The 22645-nt window shown below is 38.2% G+C and overlaps 2 protein-coding genes across 4 annotated transcripts in view; one reads left to right on the forward strand and one right to left on the reverse strand.

The window, feature by feature from the left end:
- Positions 1-1166: 1166 nt before the first annotated feature.
- Positions 1167-15797, forward strand: LOC147378027 (cation channel sperm-associated targeting subunit tau-like). The gene is made up of 3 exons (XM_086345905.1): positions 1167-3566; positions 8498-8572; positions 9593-15797. Exons 1-3 carry the CDS (start codon positions 3312-3314, stop codon positions 13181-13183), a joined length of 3921 nt encoding a protein of 1306 aa, XP_086202031.1. The 5' UTR covers positions 1167-3311; the 3' UTR covers positions 13184-15797.
- Positions 15798-20954: 5157 nt separating this feature from the next.
- Positions 20955-22645, reverse strand: part of STRADB (STE20 related adaptor beta) — a 31443-nt gene continuing 29752 nt past the window's right edge. For 2 of the 3 annotated variants that reach the window (XM_086345955.1, XM_086345938.1), the window contains 2 exons: positions 22144-22186; positions 20955-21681 (listed from right to left, as the gene is read on the reverse strand). In XM_086345955.1, the coding sequence (XP_086202081.1) occupies positions 21538-21681; positions 22144-22186 (187 nt within the window). In that variant the 3' untranslated portion in view covers positions 20955-21537. The remainder of the gene's footprint in view (positions 21682-22143; positions 22187-22645) is intronic. The other variant, XM_086345947.1, reaches the window with a different exon arrangement.

Here is a 22645-nt window from a genome sequence, read left to right on the forward strand (position 1 = left end):
TCTTCTTGTCTCTTTTCATGGCCTTTATTTCAAAGTCTATTTTATCTGATATGTGTATCGCTACTCCTGCTTTCTTTTGGTATCCATTTGCGTGAAATATCTTTATCCAGCCCTTCACTTTCAGTCTGTATGTGTCCCTAGGTTTGAGATGGGTCTCTTGTAGACAACATATATAAAAGTCTCGTTTTTGTATCCATTTAGCCAGTCTCTGTCTTTTGGTTGAGGCATTCAACCCAGTTACATTTAAGGTAATTATTGATAAGTATGATACCGTTGCCATTTACTTTGTTGTTTTGGGTTCGAGTTTATAAACCTTTTCTGTTTCCTGTCTAGAGAAGATCCTTTAGCATTTGTTGAAGAGCTGGTTTGGTGGTGCTGAATTCTCTGAGCTTTTGCTTGTCTTAAAGCTTTTGATTTCTCCTTCATATTTGAATGAGATCCTTGCTGGGTACAGTAATCTGGGCTGTAGGTTTTTCTCTTTCATCACTTTAAGTATGTCCTGCCATTCCCTCCTGGCCTGAAGAGTTTCTATTGGAAGATCAGCTGTTATCCTTATGGGGATCCCCTTGTGTGTTATTTGTTGTTTTTTCCCTTGCTGCTTTTAATATTTGTTCTTTGTGTTTGATCTTCATTAATTTGATTAATATGTGTCTTGGGGTGTTTTGCCTTGGCTTGCTCCTGTTTGGGACTCCCTGGGTTTCTTGGTTTTGGGTGGCTATTTACTTCCCCATTTTAGGGAAGTTTTCAACTATTATCTCCTCAAGTATTTTCTCATGGCCTTTCTTTTTGCCTTCTTCTTCTGGGACTCCTATGATTCGAATGTTGGGGCATTTAATATTGTCCCAGAGGTCTCTGAGGTTGTCCTCATTTCTTTTAATTCTTTTTTCTTTTTTCCTCTCTGCTTCATTTATTTCCACCATTCTGTCTTCCACCTCACTTATCATATCTTCTGCCTCAGTTATTCTACTGTTGGTTCCCTCCAGAGTGCTTTTGATCTCAGTTATTGCATTATTCATTATTGATTGAGTCTTTTTTATTTCTTGTAGGTCCTTGTTAAACTTTTCTTGCATTTTCTCAGTCCTTGTCTCCAGACTATTTATCTGCAACCCCATTTTGTTTTCAAGATTTGGAATCATTTTTACTATCATTATTCTGAATTCTTTTTCAGTTAGACTCCCTATCTCCTCCTCTTTTGTTTGGATTGGTGGGCTTTTATCATGTTCCTTTACCTGCTGAATATTTCTCTGCCTTTTCATCTTGTTTAGGTTGCTGTGTTTGGGGTGGTCAGAATTTCCGTATGCTTGAAGTTTGTGGTTCCTCTTTATTCTGGAGGTTCCTCCCTGCGGATGGTGTTGGACGAGTGACTTGTCAAGGTTTCCTGGTTAGGGAAGCTTGCATGGGTGTTCTGGTGGGTGGAGCTGGATCTCTTTTCTCTGGAGTGCAATGAAGTGTCCAGTAGTGAGTTTTGAGGTGTCTATGGGTTTGGTGTGACTTTTGGCTGCCTGTATTTTTGTGCTCATGGTTATGTTCCTGTTTTGTTGGAGAATTAGCTTGGTATGTCTGCTCTGAAACTTGTTGGCTCTTGGGTGGAGCTTGGTTTCAGTGTAGGTATGGAAGCTTTTGGATGAGCTTTTGTCGATTAATAGTCCCTGGAGTCAGGAGTTTTCTGGTGTTCTCAAGTTTTGGATTTAGGCCTCCTGCCTCTGGCTTTCCATCTTATTCTTATAGTAGCCTCAAGACGTCTCCATCCGTACAGCTCTGATGATAAAACATCTAGGTTAATGGTGAAAAAGCTTCTCCACAGTGAGGGACACCCAGAGAGGTTCACAGAGTTACATGAAGAAGAGAAGAGGGAGGAGGGAGATAGAGGTGACCAGGAAGAGAAGAGAGGGAATCAAAAGGGAAGAGAGCAGTCTAGCCAGTAATAAATTCCCTATTTGCTCTCCACACTCTGGAACACTCAGAGAGGTTCATGGAGTTCCATAGAGAATCGAAGAGGGAGGAAGGAGATGTGACCAGGAGGAGAGAAGGGGGAGTCAAAAGGAGAGAGACCAGTCTAGCCTGTGATCAGTTCCCTAAGTTTTCTCCATAGCCCAGAACACCCAAAGAGATTAATAGAGTTAATAGTTAAGCAGAGAAGAGAAGGGGGAGGGAGGAGATAGAGGTGACCTGGGGGAGAAAAAAGGAGAGTCAAAAGGGGAGAGAGCAATCAAGCCAGTAATTACACTCCTAAGTAAAAATGTGTACTGAAGATTGGATTCTTAAAGGTATAGAATTGATAACAAATACCAAAAAGCAAAGATTAAAAATCTAGAGTAGAGGTTAGACTCTCAAAAATACAATATTAAAATATAAAAAAACAAAATCGCAAAAGTTATATATAAAAAATATGAAATTTGCTTTAAAAATAGCATCTTTTTTTCAAGGTAATAGAAGGTTTTAAAAACGAAAATTAAAGGAGTAATAAAGAACTTAAAAATAAAAAAAATTTTTTTTAATTAATGATAATAGTAAAATATATCTAGGAATTACTCTGGAGCTGTTGAGGGCAGTGTGTGGTCAGTTCAGTTTCAGATAGTTCTTTGTTCGACCTTACACTTCTTCTCAAGGTCTGTAGGTCCCTTCCAATGCCAGTGCTAACTATAGGGTTTTAAGCTGTTGCACCTGTCACTTCCAAAGCCATTCCCTCTTCTTTATTTTGGCTTTGTTTGCAAGTCTCTTCAGTATCTAATGTCCACCCTCACACAAGAGTGCTAAAGTGGTCATTTATTTACCCTCACTTGTTCAATTGTGCTGCGGGGAAGGAGGAATGCTGCAAACAAATATCACTGGCGTGTGTGGGGAGTGCTCGCAGTGTCTGGGCCACACTGGGTTTGCACCTGCTCACAGCGTGTGTGCTTTCCCGGTCTACACTGCTCAGGCTCCAGATTGCTCTGCGGGGGAACTGCCTAAGGCGAGCCCTGGGCTGCGTACACTTCCCAGATCTACGCTGCTCAGGTTCAGGTTCTCAGGTACTCCACAAAGGCACAGACTCAGTTGGGCCTGCGTTTTGTGCCCTTCCCAGGTCGGAGCAGCTCAGGCAACCAGGTGCTTGGCAAGCACACTCTTCCCAGCTGGGTGGTGCATCTTATCACCTCTCAGTCCCAGCTGCTCAGTTTCCTGGGTGTGCAGCCGGAGTGCCGTCTCAGGTGTGCTGTGTGTCTCTTCTGGGGTGCTAATCTCTGGCTGTGACCCTCCTGATGGATGTCAACCGTCCAGGACCCCAGGAAGACTTGTTAGCAACTGGGAGCCTGCTCACAGTTTGGTAGGGGATGCCATCTCTGGGGCCGAGTTTGCCCCTTTCCTTCTGGCTCTGGCTGTCACCTGCCTGCCTCCCAGCCTCCGGTGGGGGATGGGCCGTCCGCAGCCGGCTAACTCTCCTTTGGTATTCGCTCAGTCCTTTGTTCTGTAAGCGGGCCGGCAATGCCTTGCTGCTGCTGCTGCTGAGGTCGCTTCAGTCGTGTCCAACTCTGTGCGACCCCGTAGACGGCAGCCCACCAGGCTCCCCCATCCCTGGGATTCTCCAGGTAAGAACACTGGAGTGGGTTGCCATTTCTTTCTCCAATGCATGAAAGTGAAAGTGAAGTCGCTCTGTCGTGTCCGACTCTTCGCGACCCCATGGACTGCAGCCTACCAGGCTCCTCCGTCCATGGAATTTTCTAGGCAAGAGTACTGGAGTGGGGTGTCATCGCCTTCTCCGGCAGTGCCTTAGGTTAGAGCTTTTCGCAGGAAAGTTCTCTCTCTCTTTCCTCTTCTTTTTTTTTTCCTCTCTGGCTATCCCACGGTTTGGGTTGCTATCTCACGTTAGCTCCATCAGATTGCCCTGAGGGCATTCAGGCCCAGTCCTTACCTTAAGCAATGCAGCCGGGGCCTCCCTGTTCAGCCCCCACTTGCTGGTGGTGGACGTGAGCATCTGGGCTACTTCTCCACTGGGAGTTGCAGTTAGGCCTGTTATCTGTGGGTTTTATTATTTTATTTTTTCCTCCTGGTTATGTTGCCCTCTGAGATTCCAAAACTCCCCACAGACCCGCCAGTGAGAGGGTTTCCTGGTGTTTGGAAACTTCTCCTCTTTTAAGACTCCTCCCCCGCCCCAGACGGGTCTCCATCCCTAACTCTTTTGTCTCTCTTTTTATCTTTTGTCCTACCTCCTTTTAAAGACAATGCCTTTCTGGGTGCCTGGTGTCCTCTGCCAGTGTTCAGAAGTTGTTTTGTGGTATTTGCTCAGTGTTCAAATGATCTTTTGATGAATTTGTGGGGGAGAAAGTGGTCTCCCCATCCTATTCCTCTGCCATCTTAGGACCGCCTCCCCCCCACCCCCTACCTCGTTTAGGTCTTGATTGCCAGGTTTCTCTACGGTGCAGTTACTGTTTTTTTTGCTTTCACTGCTTGGATTTTTTGAAGTAAGTCCCTAACTCTAGCCTACTTTCAAGGGTGTATTTTTCATGAGTATAGCTATATATATATATATATATATATATAATTATAATCTATGGTATTATGTATTTTGTTGTATTAATTTTTCAAGCTTTGGCCATTGGGACTTTCAGTGTGTCCTGTGTCCCAATGACATGCCCCTATCCTTTTATTTTTTGAGCATTTTCATAGTTTTTAGTGCTCTATGATGTTCCAGGCTCATACTGAATTTTTCTTACCCAGTCATGTCAATAGTTTCTACATAAAGTCCTGGTTATTTTACTAGAGAATATTTGTAAATCAAGCTCTGGGCACTGCGTGTACTTATTGCTACAAGTGTTTACTTTCTTCATATTTGTTATTTTTCCAGTTTCCTTCTATTATTGATTTCTAGCTTCATTCCATTGTGGATGAATAGACTCAGTATGTGTGGAAGTTGTTGAATCAGTTAAGAATTATAAACAAAAATTTAGAAACACTGCTTTAAATAGTAGTGCAGTGGTTTTTGTGATGTCATCCTGGACCCACGTGTCCTTTCTTTCTGGAATCTATTGTCAGCATATGCATGTTAGTATAGAGTAACACTAAATGAACTCTGTACTTCTAGGAATCATGATGTGTTCCAGGCAGGAAGAAGAAAGGAATAAAGGTTGACTAAGTACCTGTCAGCTCAGTCTGCCTCTGTTTTAAGATATACTCTTAGAAGCATCTTCCAACAGTTTTCAGCTATATGTAGTTGGCCAGAACCTTGTTACATGGCCACTCCTGTCTTTTAAAGGAGGCTGGAAGATGTAGCTTTTTGAGTAAGGGACATTTTTGCTCCTAAAATATTGAGGTTCTTGAAATAATATGTATTTTGGGAAAGTAACTGTCAGTCTGTGTCACAGGGAGCAAGAGACTAGTTAAGAGACTCTTGTTGGAAAGAGATGATGGTGACTTGTGCTGCAGGGGTAGTAGGTGGTGGTAGGATATTATTGGATATTTAATATATTTTGAAGGCAGTAGGCATAGGACTTAATGCTGGCTTACATATGAAGAGGAGGACAGAAAGGTTGAGACAGGTTTCTGGTCTAACAGTTCAGTAGAGGTGGCACCATTACCTGAGATGAGGAAAAATAGAGAAAAGCCAAGGTTTTGTGTGTGTGTGTGTGTGTGTGTGTGTGTGTTTTGAGGGAAGTGGGGAGCAGGGAGGTAATCTAGAATCCTATTATGTATACATTAAATTTGACGTGCCTATTATATAGGACTGCAAGGAGATCCAACCAGTCCATTCTAAAGGAGATCAGCCCCGGGTATTCTTTGGAAGGAATGATGCTAAAGCTGAAACTCCAGTACTTTGGCCACCTCATGCAAAGAGTTGACTCATTGGAAAAGACTCTGATGCTGGGAGGGATTGGGGGCAGGAGGAGAAGGGGACGACGGAGGATGAGATGGTTGGATGGCATCACTGACTCGATGGACGTGAGTTTGAGTGAACTCCGGGAGATGGTGATGGACATGGAGGCCTGGCCTGCTGCGATTCATGGGGTCGCAAAGAGTCGGACACGACTGAGCAACTGAACTGAACTGATTATATAGCTATGTGGAAATCAATGCCCTTCTAAATATTTCCGAGGATACTATTTTGAATCTTTCCAAGGGTCATTCTCCCCCTGCATTCCTCAGAAATAGCTCTATTTACTCTGGGGTTAGCTCTGTTTATTCTTATTGATCTTTCACTTACATATACTGATTTTCCTCACATATCTGATGAGTTTTGTTGGTTTGCTTTATGTTTGTGAATGAAGGAGTATGTTGGCTGTATAGGCATGCTCTGTGTGACAGGCAAGCTTCCCTGGAGGGTATTTGGGGAAATAGCGTCAGATTTCATTTTCTTGGGCTCCAAAATCACTGCGGACAGTGACTGCAGCCACTAAAATACACTTGGTTCTTGGAAGAAAAACTATGACAAACCTAGACAGTGTATTATAAAGCAGAAACATCACTTTGCTGGTCCATATAGTCAAAGCTATGCTTTTTCCAGTAGTCATGTACGGATGTGAGAGTTGGACCATAAAGATGGCTGAGAGCCAGAGAATTGATGTTTTCGAGCTGTGGTGCTGGAGAAGACTCTTGAGAGTCCCTTGGACAACATGGAGATCAAACCAGTCAATCCTTAAGGAAATCAATCCTGAAATTCATTGGAAGGACTGGTGCTGAAGCTGAAACACAAATACTTTGGCTACCTGATGTTAAGAACTGACTCACTGGAAAAGACCCTGATGATGGGAAATATTGAAGGGAGAAGGAGAAGGGGGTAACAGAGGATGAGATGGGTAGATGGTATTACTGACTCAACATGAATTTGAGCAAACTCAGATAGTGAAGGACAGGGAAGCCTGGGGTGCTGCAGTTCCTGGGGTCACAAAGAGTTGGACATTGACTTAGGGACTGAATAACAACTGTCCTGGATTTTTTAACTCACAAAAGTATTGGATGTTCATCTAATCAATAATATAGAGTTAACAGTAAAATTTAATAGTGTCATCATCTTACCTTTTGTCCAGAGTTTTCTCCCTTGAGAAAACAACGTTAACATTTTGTATCCTTTCATATATTTTTCCATGCTTATATATTAGGGGGGAGCTTTAATTTTTTTTTCCTACTACTTATTCTTCCACTTCCTTGTCAGACATATTTCATTTAACTTTAATTTTTCTACTAAATTGACTTAAAGCAACAAACTTTCAAATGTTAGAATTTAAACTTTTAAAGAGAGATTTTGGAAAGTTCAAGGAAAAATAAAATGAGCAAAAGAACAGATGTGGAAAAGAATGAGATGTATTTGTAGAGTTCCAAATTAAGACACGTTTTTCTGGAGGAGAGAAACTGTAGTGGGGAATTCTGAGATACTTGGAGAAATCATTTAAAGTCAGTGTCTAACGGTAGTTAATAACATAACATGGGAAACTGCTGAAGATATAAGAATAAAGTCATGTTATGACTGCTTAATATTAACGAATACTTAAACCAAAAGCATTTCTTATGAAAGCATCATTCATTGAATTATTTTAACTGACTTGATATATAATGAAGCAGCTACAGACTAAAGGAAACAGTGTAGAGAAAAGTGCTTTATAATACTAAGTGTTCTGCAAAGAGATAGTATCATTAACGAGTTGGAGGTATACATGCATCTTATGATATTTTCAAAGCGCCATTGTCTTTCACTGCAGTTTTCATTGTGTGGTAGTAGGCACGTCGGATGAAAATTTAGAATGCCTAGGATTTAATCTGGTAACTTAGGGCAAAACTTCAACTGCAGGTTCTTGTGTAAAACAGAGAGTAGGTCTTGATTATCTCTGAAGCGTCTTCTGGGCTTCCCAGGTGGTGCTAGTGGTTAAGAATCTGCCTACCAGTGGGTTCAGTCTCTGGGTTGGGAAGATCCCCTGGAGTGGGAAATGACACCCTACTCCAGTATTCTAGCCTGGAAACTTCCATGGGCATAGGAGCCTGGCAGGCTACAGAGCAGGGGGCCACAAAGAGTTGGACGTGACTGAGCACACACATATACAAAGTGTCTTCCATCTGCAAAAATTCAGTGTTTCTGTAATTTTCCTGAACACCTTGATTTAGCATAAAGTGTTTCCTTAGGCAGTAGTTACCCATTTAACAATTACAGGTTGAGAGTCATTGAAATTGTTGTCTCACTATAATATCAGATGCCACTTATTATCTAAAGCGTTTCACAACCTTTTAAAACTAGATTAAATTTGTTTTAACAGTTCTGTTTTCTTTTCTACTTTTGTTTCTGCTTAAAGTTGCTGAGCATTATTTTGGTTTTACAGATTCGATAGAGTATTGTAGTGTCAGGGAAGTGAAGATTATTATATATGTCTGATATAAACTTCTTTTGATTATTAGCAAATTACGTAGTTATGAGGAAAATATTTCTTTAGTTTTTAAAATGTTTACTATCTTTAATAACTATTGAATGAGTAAAATTATCTTGGGAAGTATCCTTTCATTACAAGCAGTCTAAAATTAAAACTTCTCTTTTTATAAGGTGGTTTTCTCACCAAAAGAATACATTTCACCATGTTTCAAACCAGAATATACAGAATTCAAACCAGCATATCAGGTGAGTCCTGAGTTTTCTTATCCCAATAGCAATTATACTTAATAATAGGTTTCTCTAATACTTTGTGTAATTCAGTGGTTCCAAAACCAGACTACCCATTGGAAGCACTCACCTATCTTTACAAAAATACACATTCCCAGGTCCCACCTCTGACCTAATAAATCTGAATTTGGAAATGGAGCCTGGAATTTGTATTTTTTTAAAAAAAAAAACAAGGATTCTGATGCTGTTGCCTGGGTATCAATTAACATTTGAAAACCATATGAACTAAACAAATACTAGGTTGATTATTTCACATTTTGCCTTTTAAATTGAATAATGGGAGTATGAACAAAAAGTTTGAATAAGAGACTTCATTTTGAAAGGCTACTTCAATAATAGAATAGCCTAATCTCAGAGCTACAAAATTGCCTGTAACTATTACACTGACATTTCGCTGTACTTTGGAACTTTGTGTACTGTTTTCTACAGTTTCTGAGGGAGGCATATATATTTATCAAACAGCAAGATTCTACTGTAACATACTAAGGACATCACTGTTTAAATTCTCAAATGATCTATGCTCCCAAATCAATCTTTAGAGAATACTTTTAATGGAATATCTATTACTTGCCTTGCATTTTAAAAAAGTTACCCCCATTGCTACTAAAATATTTATATGGATAGGACTTAGATTATGATGTTAGCTTTTGTCTAAGCAAATTCAGCTAACTCTGGAAATGGAGTTCTTAAAGAAAAACTATTGATGAGTGCCTTTTAAGTGTTCAAAATCTTTCAGATAGCAAAAAGCTCTTGAACACAACATAGTATAAGAATTAGGAATTTGAAAAATTTGCACTATGATTCTCATTATTATTCCAACTTTAAATATTTTAAAATAATTAAAGTTGGTTTTCTCTTGGTAAAAAGGTAGGAAGATGAATAAATTGGAAGATTGCTCACAGAAAATTAAGTAGAAATTTTATTATAAATTTCAAATGTTTCAGAATTTCTTACCTTTTTTAAATATTATAATTCCAGAAATTCAACATCAAGAATGGTTTTGATCCTTTTCTAAGGAATATAAACAACAAAATGTCAGTTCAAAAAAGGAAAGACCAAGATATGCTCAAATGTAGAAATATTTTAAGTGCAGAGATTATAGAGCATGAAGATCAAGACCCTCCTTACCCAACACATTCAAAAACTTCAAGACCTGCTAGTAAAACCTGGCCCCATAATCTTGACATCATTTCAGAAAAGGCTTTAGACACTAAGAATAATTTAGCTGGTGATGTTGGTATCACCACAGTAAAGACTTCACACCCTATGAATAATGTGGCCCATGATCCAGGTATCATCACAATAAAGACTCTAGACACTAAGAATAATTTAGCTCATCATCCTAGTATCACCACAATAAAGACTTTAGACGCTAAGAATATGTTACAAGAAAAACTACCACATGTTTCTTTACCAAACTTTGAGGGAGACTCATCAGTGACTGGAAAAGTAAATGTACATAAATGTCGCCTCTCAAAATCATTAAGTCTTACTTCCCACATAGAAAATTTAAAACAATCAATGGTGCTCAAGTCAATTTTAAGTAAAAATCTGCAAGACCTTTCAGATAGATTATTTTCTACACCAGGTATTTCTATGGACCCTGAAGCAAGAAAGAAAAGTTACAGTTCTCCACTTCTGGTTATCCATGATGAACAACCAAGTAGTTTAGAAGATAAAGTATTTGAAAAAAGTCAAGATTTAAGTAACTGGCATTCAGAAGGAGGCATTTTAAATTCAAAGTCTCTTTTAAGTCAAATAATTAAAAATATTCCCCCAGATTCACTTTCAGAAGGCAGACCAGGAAATTCTCCTGAGGCAGAAGAGGAACCTGTCTCTGAAAAACACTTACAGCCTGGTGAGATAGATTTTCCAACTAAAAAAAAGAGTAGTTTCAAAAAGAAACATTCAAAAAGTGAAATATCTAGCTCCAAACCAGATTTGAATAGCCTTGTATATGATTATGTTATAAAGCAAATATTCACTGCACCGATCTTCTCAGAGTTGGCAAAAGGAGTGAAAGAAGCGAGTGAAACACAGATAGACTCACAGAGGCAGTTACCCACAGCTTGGGAGAGTTCGCTGTCTTCCAGTGTTCTAGTTCCCCACTATGAAGAAAGCAGTAATGAAATAGAATTTCCACCAGCCAATTCTGTTATAAGCCAGATAATACAGGCATTTCCTGTAGATACTCTTTTAGAATCAGGGATAATCAAAGTGATAGAATTAGATCAAGAATACCAGAAAGGTTTTTTGCTGGATACAGAGACAGCTTTTGCTGAAGAAAAGCCAAAGGATTCCACAGAGGAGTATTCAGAAATCAGAGGCAAAGCAGAACCTCTTTCAGACCAGAATTCAGCCATCATTCACCAAGAAACCACTTCTTCTTTTAAAAGAGTTGAATTCATAGACAAAGGCCAAAATACACCCCCACATGATTCAAAATACCAGTCGACACCAGATAAAAAATCAGATTTGCCAAGTAATAATGGTCAGAGACTTGATAGAGAAGAAAATGATACAAGTTCTACTTTAGAAAACTTATGTACCTCATTAACAGGTAAACTTAATGACTCTGATGTAATAATGTTAAAATCTTTTTTGAAAAACATATTTAACTTTTTTTTCAAATATAATCAATCTGAAAACAGACCACCAGAAAAAGAATTAGAAAGACTAATTCAACATCCTTTTCAAAATAAGACAGAAGACCTTGAAGAAATCGAAGAGAATTTTGATACAGCAGACAAATTGGACAGAAAACCTGTTTTGAATCCAAAGCTGCGTATATTTCTAGAAGAACTCTCAGAGTCAGAAATAAAAAATTTAAAATCTGAATTAAGTAAACATGTCCAGCATTACCTTGTAGAAAAGCTTTCAGAATCAGGACATATCACCAAAGAAGACTTACCAAAAATCTATCAAAATCTGTATTTGATGAATGAGAAAGTAGAACCAAAAGGACAAAATATTTTTCTGGAGAAATATTCAGAAACTGTAAAAGAAATCATGTCTTTTGTAAATAATTTTAATCATAATTTCATAGATAAACATTTGGAAATAAAACTAAGATCTTTTTTAAATGAAGTTCTCCAAAACTATTTTCTGAAAAACCTTTCAGACAACAGTTTATTTAAAGAGACAGAATCTGACCCTATGTGCTCAAAAGTATCTTCTCTAAGAGCTCAAAGTGCCTCAGTATCTTTCCAGGAGTTAGGACAAGATACTTCAAGCAGGAGTTTTGGCAGTAGACTTGAAATAAACATGAAATATCCCTTAAGTAAATCTCTACAAAGCTATCTTATAGCTTTATCAGAAAATGAAATTTTAGATCTAAAAGCTGATTTAAGCAAACACCTTCAGAGCCTTTTTATAGAAAAACTGTCAAAATCAGGACTAATCACAGAAAGGCAATTAAAGGGGATAAGCCAGCACATAAATTTGGTTAATTTTAGTTCCACACCACTAAAATGTATAAAGCCAGATTTGTCTTTAAGAGATGAAAATCAGTTTGTGGCGGAGCATTCAGACAAGCAAAATAAATATTCAAAAATTGCTCAGAAAACCACTTTACAAAAAGCTCCTGAGGAAAGACTTGTAGAAACAGAGTTGACCAAAAAGGAAGAAAAAGAAGTTTTTTCCTTAGAAAATATTAAAGAAAACCCACCAATAATTCAGGAACAGAAAAGACATTCTCAAGAAGCTAAAATACTGAGATCAATTAAAGTAAAACCCTGTTCCAACAAAAACACTCAGGTGATTCCACTAAATAAGTCTTCAGAAAGACTTACAGATACAGTGCCTAAGAAAAAAAAGAAAGAACATGGTTTCATGCAGTTTCCTCATGAAGAAAATTTTGAATTTAAAACAGAGAGTCAAGACCAACATAATTGGAATGGTAAATCAAAAATAACTCAATCAAAGGCTTGCTTTGAAAAGACACTAAAAATGAAGTCTCTTGACAAAAAGGATCACTGTAACACCTATAAATTGATGGTACAGGAAAAACCTGAAGCAGTATTGTCACCATATCAAAGAATTCCTAATTGCAAGATGCCAAATGAAGATGAGGAATATGTAAACAAATTCACTTTTCCTTCCAGGCAAAATAATAATCTAACTTGCCTCAATTCAGAGGCTGGAGAGAAATCAAAGTTAGAAGACCAGTATTGTCAGAGATTGAAAGGAAATAACAACAATAATAAAAAACAACATTTAGAAATATTTACACATTACAAAGAAGAAATACAAACCCTTTACACCAAACCAAATGAACTTTGCAACGAAAAATATGCCTGGGTGCCTGAATCACAGTTGCTTAAAATTTTAATAGCTGAGAAAAACTCAAAACCATCTCTCTTCCCGGAAGTACTAAAGAGAGAAAATCTAAAGCCCAAGGTCCGAAAAGAAAGAGATCGTGTCAGCAAACAAAAAAAGTCATTTAACAAGATAGATAGTGCATTACCAACTACACCGCCCAGCACAGGAATCCATCTAAGAAAATCTGTTCCAAGGACATTGCTTCATTGGACTGCAAGAAGAACTACACATGTAATAATATTTTTCTAAGTCTTTTATTTCTTTATTTGGCAAAGTTCTTTAGATAACGTAGAGTGTATGTGTCTTCATGCAAGTATGTGTGTAACCTTAATTGCCCTAAAATATACAGACCTCCAAATTTAAAAAAATTCTGACATTCAAATATCACCTTGCCTCATTCAAAAGGTAGTCAGAAAATCAAGGGACTGTTAACATACTTAGTGCCTTTGTATAAAATAGATAAAAGGGACCCCCCACCCCAGATCATGAATTAGAAAAAAGTACTCTTTCCTCCAGGCCGACTCCAGGCTGACACAGCCTGCGCAGGGTACACAGTTAGTTATGTGTACGGAAGGCTAGCTGTTTCAGCCCTGACTGACCCCTCAGCCGGGGGCTGTTATGCAGCCACACCCCGTGCAACCACGGGCAGTGGCTGTATACTACAGAAAGGCTGGGACTGTCTTTTCATGCAGATATAAGTATATAGTCTTTTTTCAGATCACTTAATTTTCTTTGTTTTTAAAACAAATATGAAGCTCCTATTACATGCCAGTTATTCTTCTAAGCCTTAGAGATATGCAGAATTTAGTCTCTTGAATTATGAATTACAGTTTAAATTTAGCTTCTACTCTTTTCTTTTTTCCATCACCACCCCTCTGCCTTGTTGAAAAACATGAGAATTCAAATCTATTTTTGATACTAACATAAAACAATTAGGAAGGTACCTCTGCTACCCGACTTTATACAAACAATTCAAAAGCAGAGTTAAAATCTAGAATGGAAGGGACTTATTTTAATTTTATGGAACATTGCTCTTCTCTGTTAGTATATATAAATAGGCATGACCCACAGTTGGGAAAACACAAATTCTAAAATGACATAATATTGATCATTTGACGTGCATAACTATCTTTGAATGAGAAAATAGAAAGCAAATTATTAGCTTTAGTAAATAGTAAGGCAAATCAGTCACAGGGTAAATATTATCAACATAGCTTATTCTCTCAACTTTGGATTTCTCTTTTCTAAATTCAGTAATTTAATGAGTGTGTGTGTGCATGTACAGGAAAAAGGAAGTAAAAGATGTTCATAGTTTTTGGAGAGGGAAGACTTTCTGAAGCTCCTTCAGATAAGTGGAATCTTTAATATCACTTTTCCAAACAAAATAAGAAGTTATGTTTATGTTTGTGTTAGGTTGCCCTAATTCTTCTTAGTCCTGCCTAAATTCTTTTAACTTGCCAGCTGTATTAATCTACTCCCACCTTCTCACCAGATCAAAGTAGGCTTATGGGGTGGCCATTCCCTTGGGGCCCAAGGTTTTAAGTGACAAACTGCAAAGTTTACGCTAATCTGAGAAATGGCTGATAACTTCATACCCTCCTATGGGTACTTATAGATTATATTTTTAATGTGGTCATATTATACAGATTTGAAAAAAAAAAAGGAAAACAAAGACCATAATCCCACCACCCTAAAATAACCATCATTTAAAAAAAATTATTATGGCATATTTCCTTCCAGTTGCTTTCTTAAATGTAAAATTTGTTTAGTCTCAGAATGTCCACAAAAATTTTTAATATTTTAGACTCAATGGACATCAGTTTGAGCAAACTCTGGGAGATAGTGAAGGACAGGGAAGCCTGTCATGCTGCAGTCATGGGGTTGCAAAGAGCCAGACACGACTTAGCCACTGAATAACAACAAAAATCACAATAAACATAACCATATAGATGCTGAGCTCTGCATGTGTGTGTTGGATATATCAAAGAAGGTGTTAATTTTTAAAGAATGTTTAGATGATTTAAAAAGTGAAATGAGTTCATAATTTATATTTGGGGTTGGGGAAGAGCTAAATTAGAGGAGAATTAGGGCTGGCTTTGCCTGAGTCTGACCCCTGAAGACCCCTTAAGATTTCTGGTTTCCAGCTTCATATCTTGCATCTTTTGAAACAACAGATTCTTTGAAACAATAAGATTATTTTAAGTATGGTTTCTATGGTATCTGATGGCAGGCGTTGAATGTAGGGTCTGAATTTAGGGACCATCTATAAAACATTTGAATGCTCTCATTCTTTGTTGATATTATAAACTTTAGTCCTTGTAAATCTAAAATGCACTTTTAAGAAATCTAACTCACCAACCTGATCTTTTATTTTAATGTTTAGGATTGTTCGGATAGATTTGAGGAATTACATGTGACTTCATTTAAGCATCTTGAAAATGCAAAATCAAGAGCAAGGCTTTTAGAAAAGAGCCCAGATGATAGCCATAATCAGTTCAAACGCTTTGCAAGACCATATACTGCTCCAGAGGTTAACAAAAGAGGAGAAAGCTACACTGGAAAATTTACAAGTCCTCGAATGGTTTCAGCAGGCTTAGTTCATATAAATGATTCAATCCCAGAGTATGAAATCCATAAAATGCGGCCAAAAAAAAAAATTAAAAGAGAATATTGAAAAATGTTTGCTCATTTGTGATATTATCCAAATGTTAAACAGTTCAGAATGATATGTGAGGCCAAAAGAATAGCATTTCTCCAATTAGCAAAATGGTTTGGAGATCAGTCCTTTTTGTGTGATAGGAATCAGTAACCAAATTTCATCTTGTTAGAACCATTTTGTTTTAATTAAAATGAAAAAGAAACACTTTTGATGTAAATGTGTTTTTGTTTGTGAACCTTAGGGAACAAACTCAGAAATATGTATTCATTAGTAAAGTTTTATTTCCCAGCTTTCCCCCTTTCCACTATTCTCTTATTTCCCAAATCTTTGCTATGCTCTAAATTATCCCTGACCACCCAGTTTCAGGGTCTCTATTTGAAGTTATGTATGTTTAGCCTTTGGTATGAATATACTTTAACTCTTGAGCTCTAGATTCAATAGTATGCAACTCCCTGGGCCTGTAGAACATCTATTAATTTCAATATCATCTGATACTACAGCTTTTAACACTATAAAGATAATAAAAAACAGGTTTAATAGTACTAAGACCTGAGGCATCTAATACACTGGAGTGACTTTCTAACTTTGACTATGAAACAGCCTCTTTAATAACACAGAACTCAGGAAGAAACTGTATAAAAAAAAGAAACTGCATTACAGTATCTAGCTAATCAGCATAGGATTTAAACCAAGAGATTGGTTCTATTCTTACCAAATACAATATCTGAATATTGTTAAACTTTGGTTTACTCTTGAAAAGTAAGAATTTCAATTTATAGAATTTTTGTCAGTTTCCATTTTCTACCATAAATCATAAAGTCTATGGAGTTCAAATAGAATTCAAATAGATGGAAAACATTAATTCCTGATCACTCATTTAATAGCATAATCAAAGTAGTAATTTTGGGAGGGAGACCAAGAATTTCTAGCAATTCTCAAAGTTGCCGGCGCATGTATCAATGAGTATGACTTGGAAAGCACAAATACCCTTGGATCTTCCAAGAAGAAGGAACATAGGGAATTGGTTTCATGGGTAATGGAAAACAGGGCTAGGAAACTAAAAGGGATGATGTGGCGATCCAGAGATTAGCAAGAGGAGAAAATACCACCCCTCAGGACATCAGGAAGAAGTGGTGTGACCCAAGTCCTAAAGCCAGAAGTCAAAGAAGATACAACCAGTGAGAGACACAACAAGAAACTGGGGAGTGGGGCAAGGAGTGAGAATTGTTCTCTCTCCTTCTGCCCTCTGAAAGTGTTAGTCGCTCAGTCATGTTCAACTCTTTGCGACCCCATGGGCTGTAGCCTCATCCATGGAGTTCTCCAGGCAAGAATACTGGAGTGGGTTGCCGTTCCCTTCTCCAGGGAATCTTCCCAACCCAGGGATTGAACCTGGATGTCCCGCTTTGCAGGCAGATTCTTTACCGTCTGAGCCATCAGGGAAGTCCTGGAAACTGGGAGAGTGAGGGAGCATGGGATGTTTAATTTCCATTGAGGCAGAGCAGAGGAAGCATGGAGAAATGTATTTGACAGCTAAGAGGCAACTAAACAACACTTATGGAGAAAACCATTGATCTAGCTTGCAGTAAGGCCTTCCCTGGTAGCTCAGCTGGTAGAGTCTGCCTGCAGTACAGGAGACCCTGGTTTGACTCTTGGGTTGGGAAGATCCCCTGAAGAAGGGATAGATTACCCACTCCAATATTCCTGGGCTTCCCTGATGGCTCAGATGGTAAAGAATCCACGTGCAGTGCAGGAGAGCTGGGTTGGGAAGATCCCCTGGAAAAGGGAACGGCTATGCACTCCAGGATTCTTGGCTGCAGAATTCCATAGACAAGGAGCCTGGCAGGTTACAGTCCATATGCTCGCAGAGTTGGACATGACTGAGTGACTTTCACTACTACTAGCTTGCAGTAAAGGAGGAAATAACTTACTAGATGGAAATCTCAAATCACTTTGCCTCATTAAACTTTTAATGGCAATACTGTGACACAGTCAAAAATCTCCTACCATGGAAATAAACTTTTTTCAAGTCTTTTTAAAAATCAGCAAAAGCAGAAGACCCATGCCCTTTATTCAAAGAATCCCTTAAATATTTATTAAATGTCTAATGCCAAACATTTTGCTAAACACTATATACTCGTGAATAAGACAATGTTCTCAAGACATCCTCAGTATACTGGGGACATAAACACAGAATTAGAGTCACAAGTGTTGTTGGGGAAAGTACTGTAGAAACTCATGGAGGGACATTTTGGCCAAAGTGGCTAGGCTAGTTTGGATCCTTCAGAAAGCAGATACCAAGATGAGATCAGTCACATATGGTAAGCAGAATAATAACTGCCCCCACCCCCACCCCCAGTCAACAACATATCTACAACCTAATCCCAGGAACCTGTGACCATGTTACCTTACATGGCAAAAGGTACTCTGAAGCTGTGATTAATGATCTGGAGATAGAGAGGCTATTCTGGATAATCTGAATTGGCCTGACATAATCAAAAGGGTTTTTAAGACAGAAGCAGCAGGGTCAGTCAGAGAAAGACAGAGGTGCGATCACTGAAACAGAAGTTGAAGTAATGCTGGCCTGTGAAGCAAAGGAAGGCTGGAAGTTTCTAGAAGCTGGAAAAGGCAGCAAGTTCTCGAGAGCTCGCAGAAGGAATGTAGCCCTGCCAAATCATTTTACAATTCTGACCTCCAGAACTGTAAGATAATAAACTTGTGGTTGTTTGAAGTCACTAAATTTGTGTTAATTTGTTATAACAGTGATGAAAAAAAAACTGATACAGCATTCCAGGATCCTCAGGAACAAAATTTAAGGCATTCACTCTCAGAGGGAGGCTGTTAATTACCGTATCTACTTCTTTTGTTGTTCAGTCGCGTCCAAGTCTTTGCGACCCCATGGACTGCAGCATGCCAGGTTCCCTGTCCTTCACTATCTCCCAGAGTTTGCTCAGACTCACATCCATTGAGTCAGCGATGCCATCCAACCATCTCATCTCCTGTCGCCTCCTTCTCCTCGGGCCCTTAATCTTGCCCAGCATCAGGGTCTCTTCTAATGAGTCAGTTCTTCACATCAGGTGAGCAAAGTACTGGAGCTTCAGCTTCAGTATCAGCCCTTCCAGTGAATATTCAGGGTTGATTCCCTTTAGAATTGACTAGTTTAATCTCCTTGCAGTCCAAGGAACTCTCCAAAGTCTTCCCCAGCACCACAGTTTGAAAGCAAAAATTCTTTGGTGCTCAGCCTTCCTTATGGTCCAACTATCACATCCATACATGACTACTAGAAAAACCATAGTTTTAACTGGTTATGGGATGTTTAATTTTTTTGTTTTTGTTTTTTTAAAGTTAACCATTTTTTTTTAAATTTTAAAAATTCTTTTCTTTTTAATGGGTGTACATGTGTTCCCCATCCTGAACCCCCCTCCCACCTCTCTCCCCATCCCATCCCTCAGGGTCATCCCAGTGGACAAGCCCTGAGCAACCTGTCCCATGCATTGAACCTGGACTGGCGATCTGTTTCACATATGATAATATACATGTTTCAATGCTATTCTCCCAAATCATTAACTAAAAAAAGTTAACAGTTTTTAAAAAATTTGTTTTAATTGGGATATAATGGCTTTACAATATTGTGTTAGTTTCTGCTGCACAACAACGTGAATCAGCTGTAAGTATCCGTATGCCCCCTCCCTCCTGGTCCTCCCTCCCACCCCATGCCCCATCCCACCCCTCTGGGTCATCGCAGAGCACTGAGCTGAGCTCCCTGTGTTACATAGCAGCTTCCCACTAGCTATCTATTTTACACATGGTAGTGTACGTATGTCAGTGATAACTCAATTCGTCCTACCCTCTCCTTTCCCACCATGTGTCCACAAGTCCATTTTCTATGCCTGCATCTCTTTTTCTGCCCTGCAAATAGGTTCATCGGTACCATTTTTCTAGATTCCACATATATATATGCATTAATATACAATATTTTTCTTTTTCTGACTTACTTCACTCTGTACGACAGATTCTAGGGTCATACACATCACTGTAACTGACCCAATCTCATTCAATTTCACTCCTTTTTTGTTCCTTTTAAGCTCTGTGATGACCTAGAGGAGTAGGATGTGGAACTGGGGTGGGAGGGAGGAGGTTATATACACACACACATATATAGCTGATTCACACTATTGTACAGCAGAAACTAACACAACATTGTAAAGCAATTATCCTCCAATGAAAAAAAATACCTTATAAATACACAGAAAACCTACAGTTACCAAAGGGTTAAGTAGGTGGAGGGATAAATCAGACGTTTGGGATTAACAGATACACACTACTATATATAAGTAAACAATAAGGATCTACTGTATAGCACAGGGAACTATAGTCAATATCTTTTAGTCTATACTAGAAAAGAATCTGAAGAGAACATGAGAGAGAGACATATATATATCACTTTGCTATACACCTAAAACTAACACATTGTAAGTCAACTATATTTACTACTTAAAAAAAAAATCCACTGGCTTTGTTTCTCTGGAGAACCCTAATATAGTGGAACTGAGAGGCACTGTACCTTGACCTCCAGTCACCTTTTGCAGTACACATATTGACTCTCCACACAGATTTTGGAGAATTTCCTCTATGGTTCCTCTTGCTGAGGGGAATTTAGGAGGTTAGTGAGATGAACTATAGCTCCCCGACCCCCAACTACAGCCCCACCTCAAAGCCTCAGTTGGTACTTGTCTCGTCTCTCTCTACGTTGGCAAGTCTTGGAGGCTTCTTGATGGAGTAACCCAAACATCCTTGAGGGAGACTGGCCAATAAACATGAAAAGGTTTGTGTTTTTAACTATTAATTTGTATATTATTTATCTCATTAGTATCAAGTCTTAAAGCAATCATTTAAAAATAATTTTTAATGTAATGTCAAGTGTGTGCAAGTAAAATCTGCTAATTGAGGTAAACCCAACTTATCACAGTCCAAAATACATATTCCCTTTAAGACAGCATAGCCCCTTTGGCTAATAAGGTAAAACCTCAAGTTCTCTATGTCTTTATATGTTGTACCCCCTACAGGAGCAAGAATAATCATATAAAGGGTTGGAAGATCTGCTTCCACTGAATCAAATACCAAGTTGTCCCCAGTTCAAGAGGTTATATATCTATTTCTCTGAGAAAGAGCTTTCCTTGGCAAAACAAATTATAATCTATGTTTTAGCTCTGTCAAACCACACAAAATTATTAAGTATAAACTCAATTCAATAAATCTTTATTGAGCTCCCATGGAGTGCATGAATTTAGGATCTATAATTTACATAAGTAGAAAACTGTTACTTTAGCCCCTTTAAAAAAAAAACAAATTACAACTTCTGTGTGTATTTCAAGTGAATCATTTAATGTGAGTGAGGCTCAGTTTGACATTACCAGAAATATTAACAGAAGAAAGTGGGAAAGTATAAGCATTTTCCCTTCTATCAGAAAAGGGTTTGACGCCAGGATAAAACCCTGTTGTTTTAACAATGGCTGATCAAAAAGGCTAGGATCTGGAAGTAAAAAATGTACTTAGAAGCACTGTCCTCTGTGGGCTCATTCCCCTGAGGGCAGCAAAATTCTGAAAAATTTAACTGGCTCAAAAATCATACTGAGAGATCAAAAAGAAGAGTTAGTCACAGCTTGGGGAAGAGTATTTTTTTCATGTCATCTGTCATCTACAGATGATACTAAATGTAGTTAGAGTAATAATTCCAAAGTTTCCCTGGAGTTGTCAGAGCACTCTGAGCTAACCAAACGGGCTATAAACTCCTGCTCCTTTGAACAGAGTGGTTTCAAATGATACATTCTCCAGTGCACCAACTGTATTTTCAAGTATAATTCTAGTATTTGTACCTAGCAATACAGAAGAAAAAGCAGCAGGGAGAAAGTGTCAAGTATATAGGACATAAAAGGATCCGGCAGCCCTAGAATTCCCAGTTTGAGTCTTTTTCATCAGGAAAATCACATTCTGGCTCAGTCCACGGTGATGCTGGAGACAGTGATATTGATGGCTTGTGACAAGGAGGAGGCAACAGTGAAAGTATTGAACTCTGGTTTTCTTCTTTCATCTGTTAAATAAACTCAAAATAAGGTTGAAGGCACATAAATTCAATACATTAACTTTTAAAAAATTATAAATAACTTTTAAAGAAGTCATGTTATAAGTGTTTAAATTGTTTTAGGTATTTTCATTTAAACATGCCTTTGATTCTGATCATCTGAAAACAAGAAGTAGTACTAACCAAATAAACTGATTTTTATCAGAGAATTATTTTGCCCCTCCATCATTTCTAGCCAATATAGAAAAATACCTCTAAATTAATCAAAATATAAACTTAGAATAAAGTAACATGTGATGATATTCCATTTGTTTTATTTTAGAAAGTCTACAAAAATGTTTTGTTTTAAATTTTACCTTGTAAGAAAGTTATTAAGAATCTCAGTAACCAAACTGTCCCATTAAGCTAACAAAATGATGTGACTGTAATAGTACTAAAAAACATCTAGACAACAAAGATAAATTAGCTCACCTGTTTGAAGAAAACATGGGACAGTAAGCTGCTTGCTGATGGCCTGAAATTTTTTTTTAAAAAATTATAAAAAAAGAACCTATTAGAATGTAGATATTTTGGTTTAAACTGTTAGAACATAAGTTTAAAGCTATAAAACTCAATATACAAAAATTGAAAGGAAAAAGAATATATGTAAAGAGGTCCAATTCTTAGCTTCAACCTTGACTAATTAATTCTAGAGATTGTCTTCAACTACTCCATGATTTTCCTCATAGCTCAGTTGGTAAAAAATCCGCCTGCAATGCAGGAGAGCCCGGTTCGATTCCCGGGTTGGGAAGATCCGCTGGAGAAGGGATAGGCTGCCCACTCCATAGTCTACCCACTCCAGTATTCCTGGGCTTCCCTTGTGGCTCAGCTGGTAAAGAATCCACCTGCAATGTGGGAGACCTGGGTTCGATCCCTGGGTTGGGAAGATCTCCTGGAGAAGGGAAAGGCTATCCTCTCCAGTATTCTGGTCTGG

The sequence above is a fragment of the Bos grunniens genome, chromosome 2 (assembly GCF_055505025.1).
Source record: "Bos grunniens cultivar Pamir isolate PY7600 chromosome 2, Bosgru_T2T1.0, whole genome shotgun sequence".
Classification (NCBI taxonomy): Eukaryota; Metazoa; Chordata; class Mammalia; order Artiodactyla; family Bovidae; genus Bos; species Bos grunniens.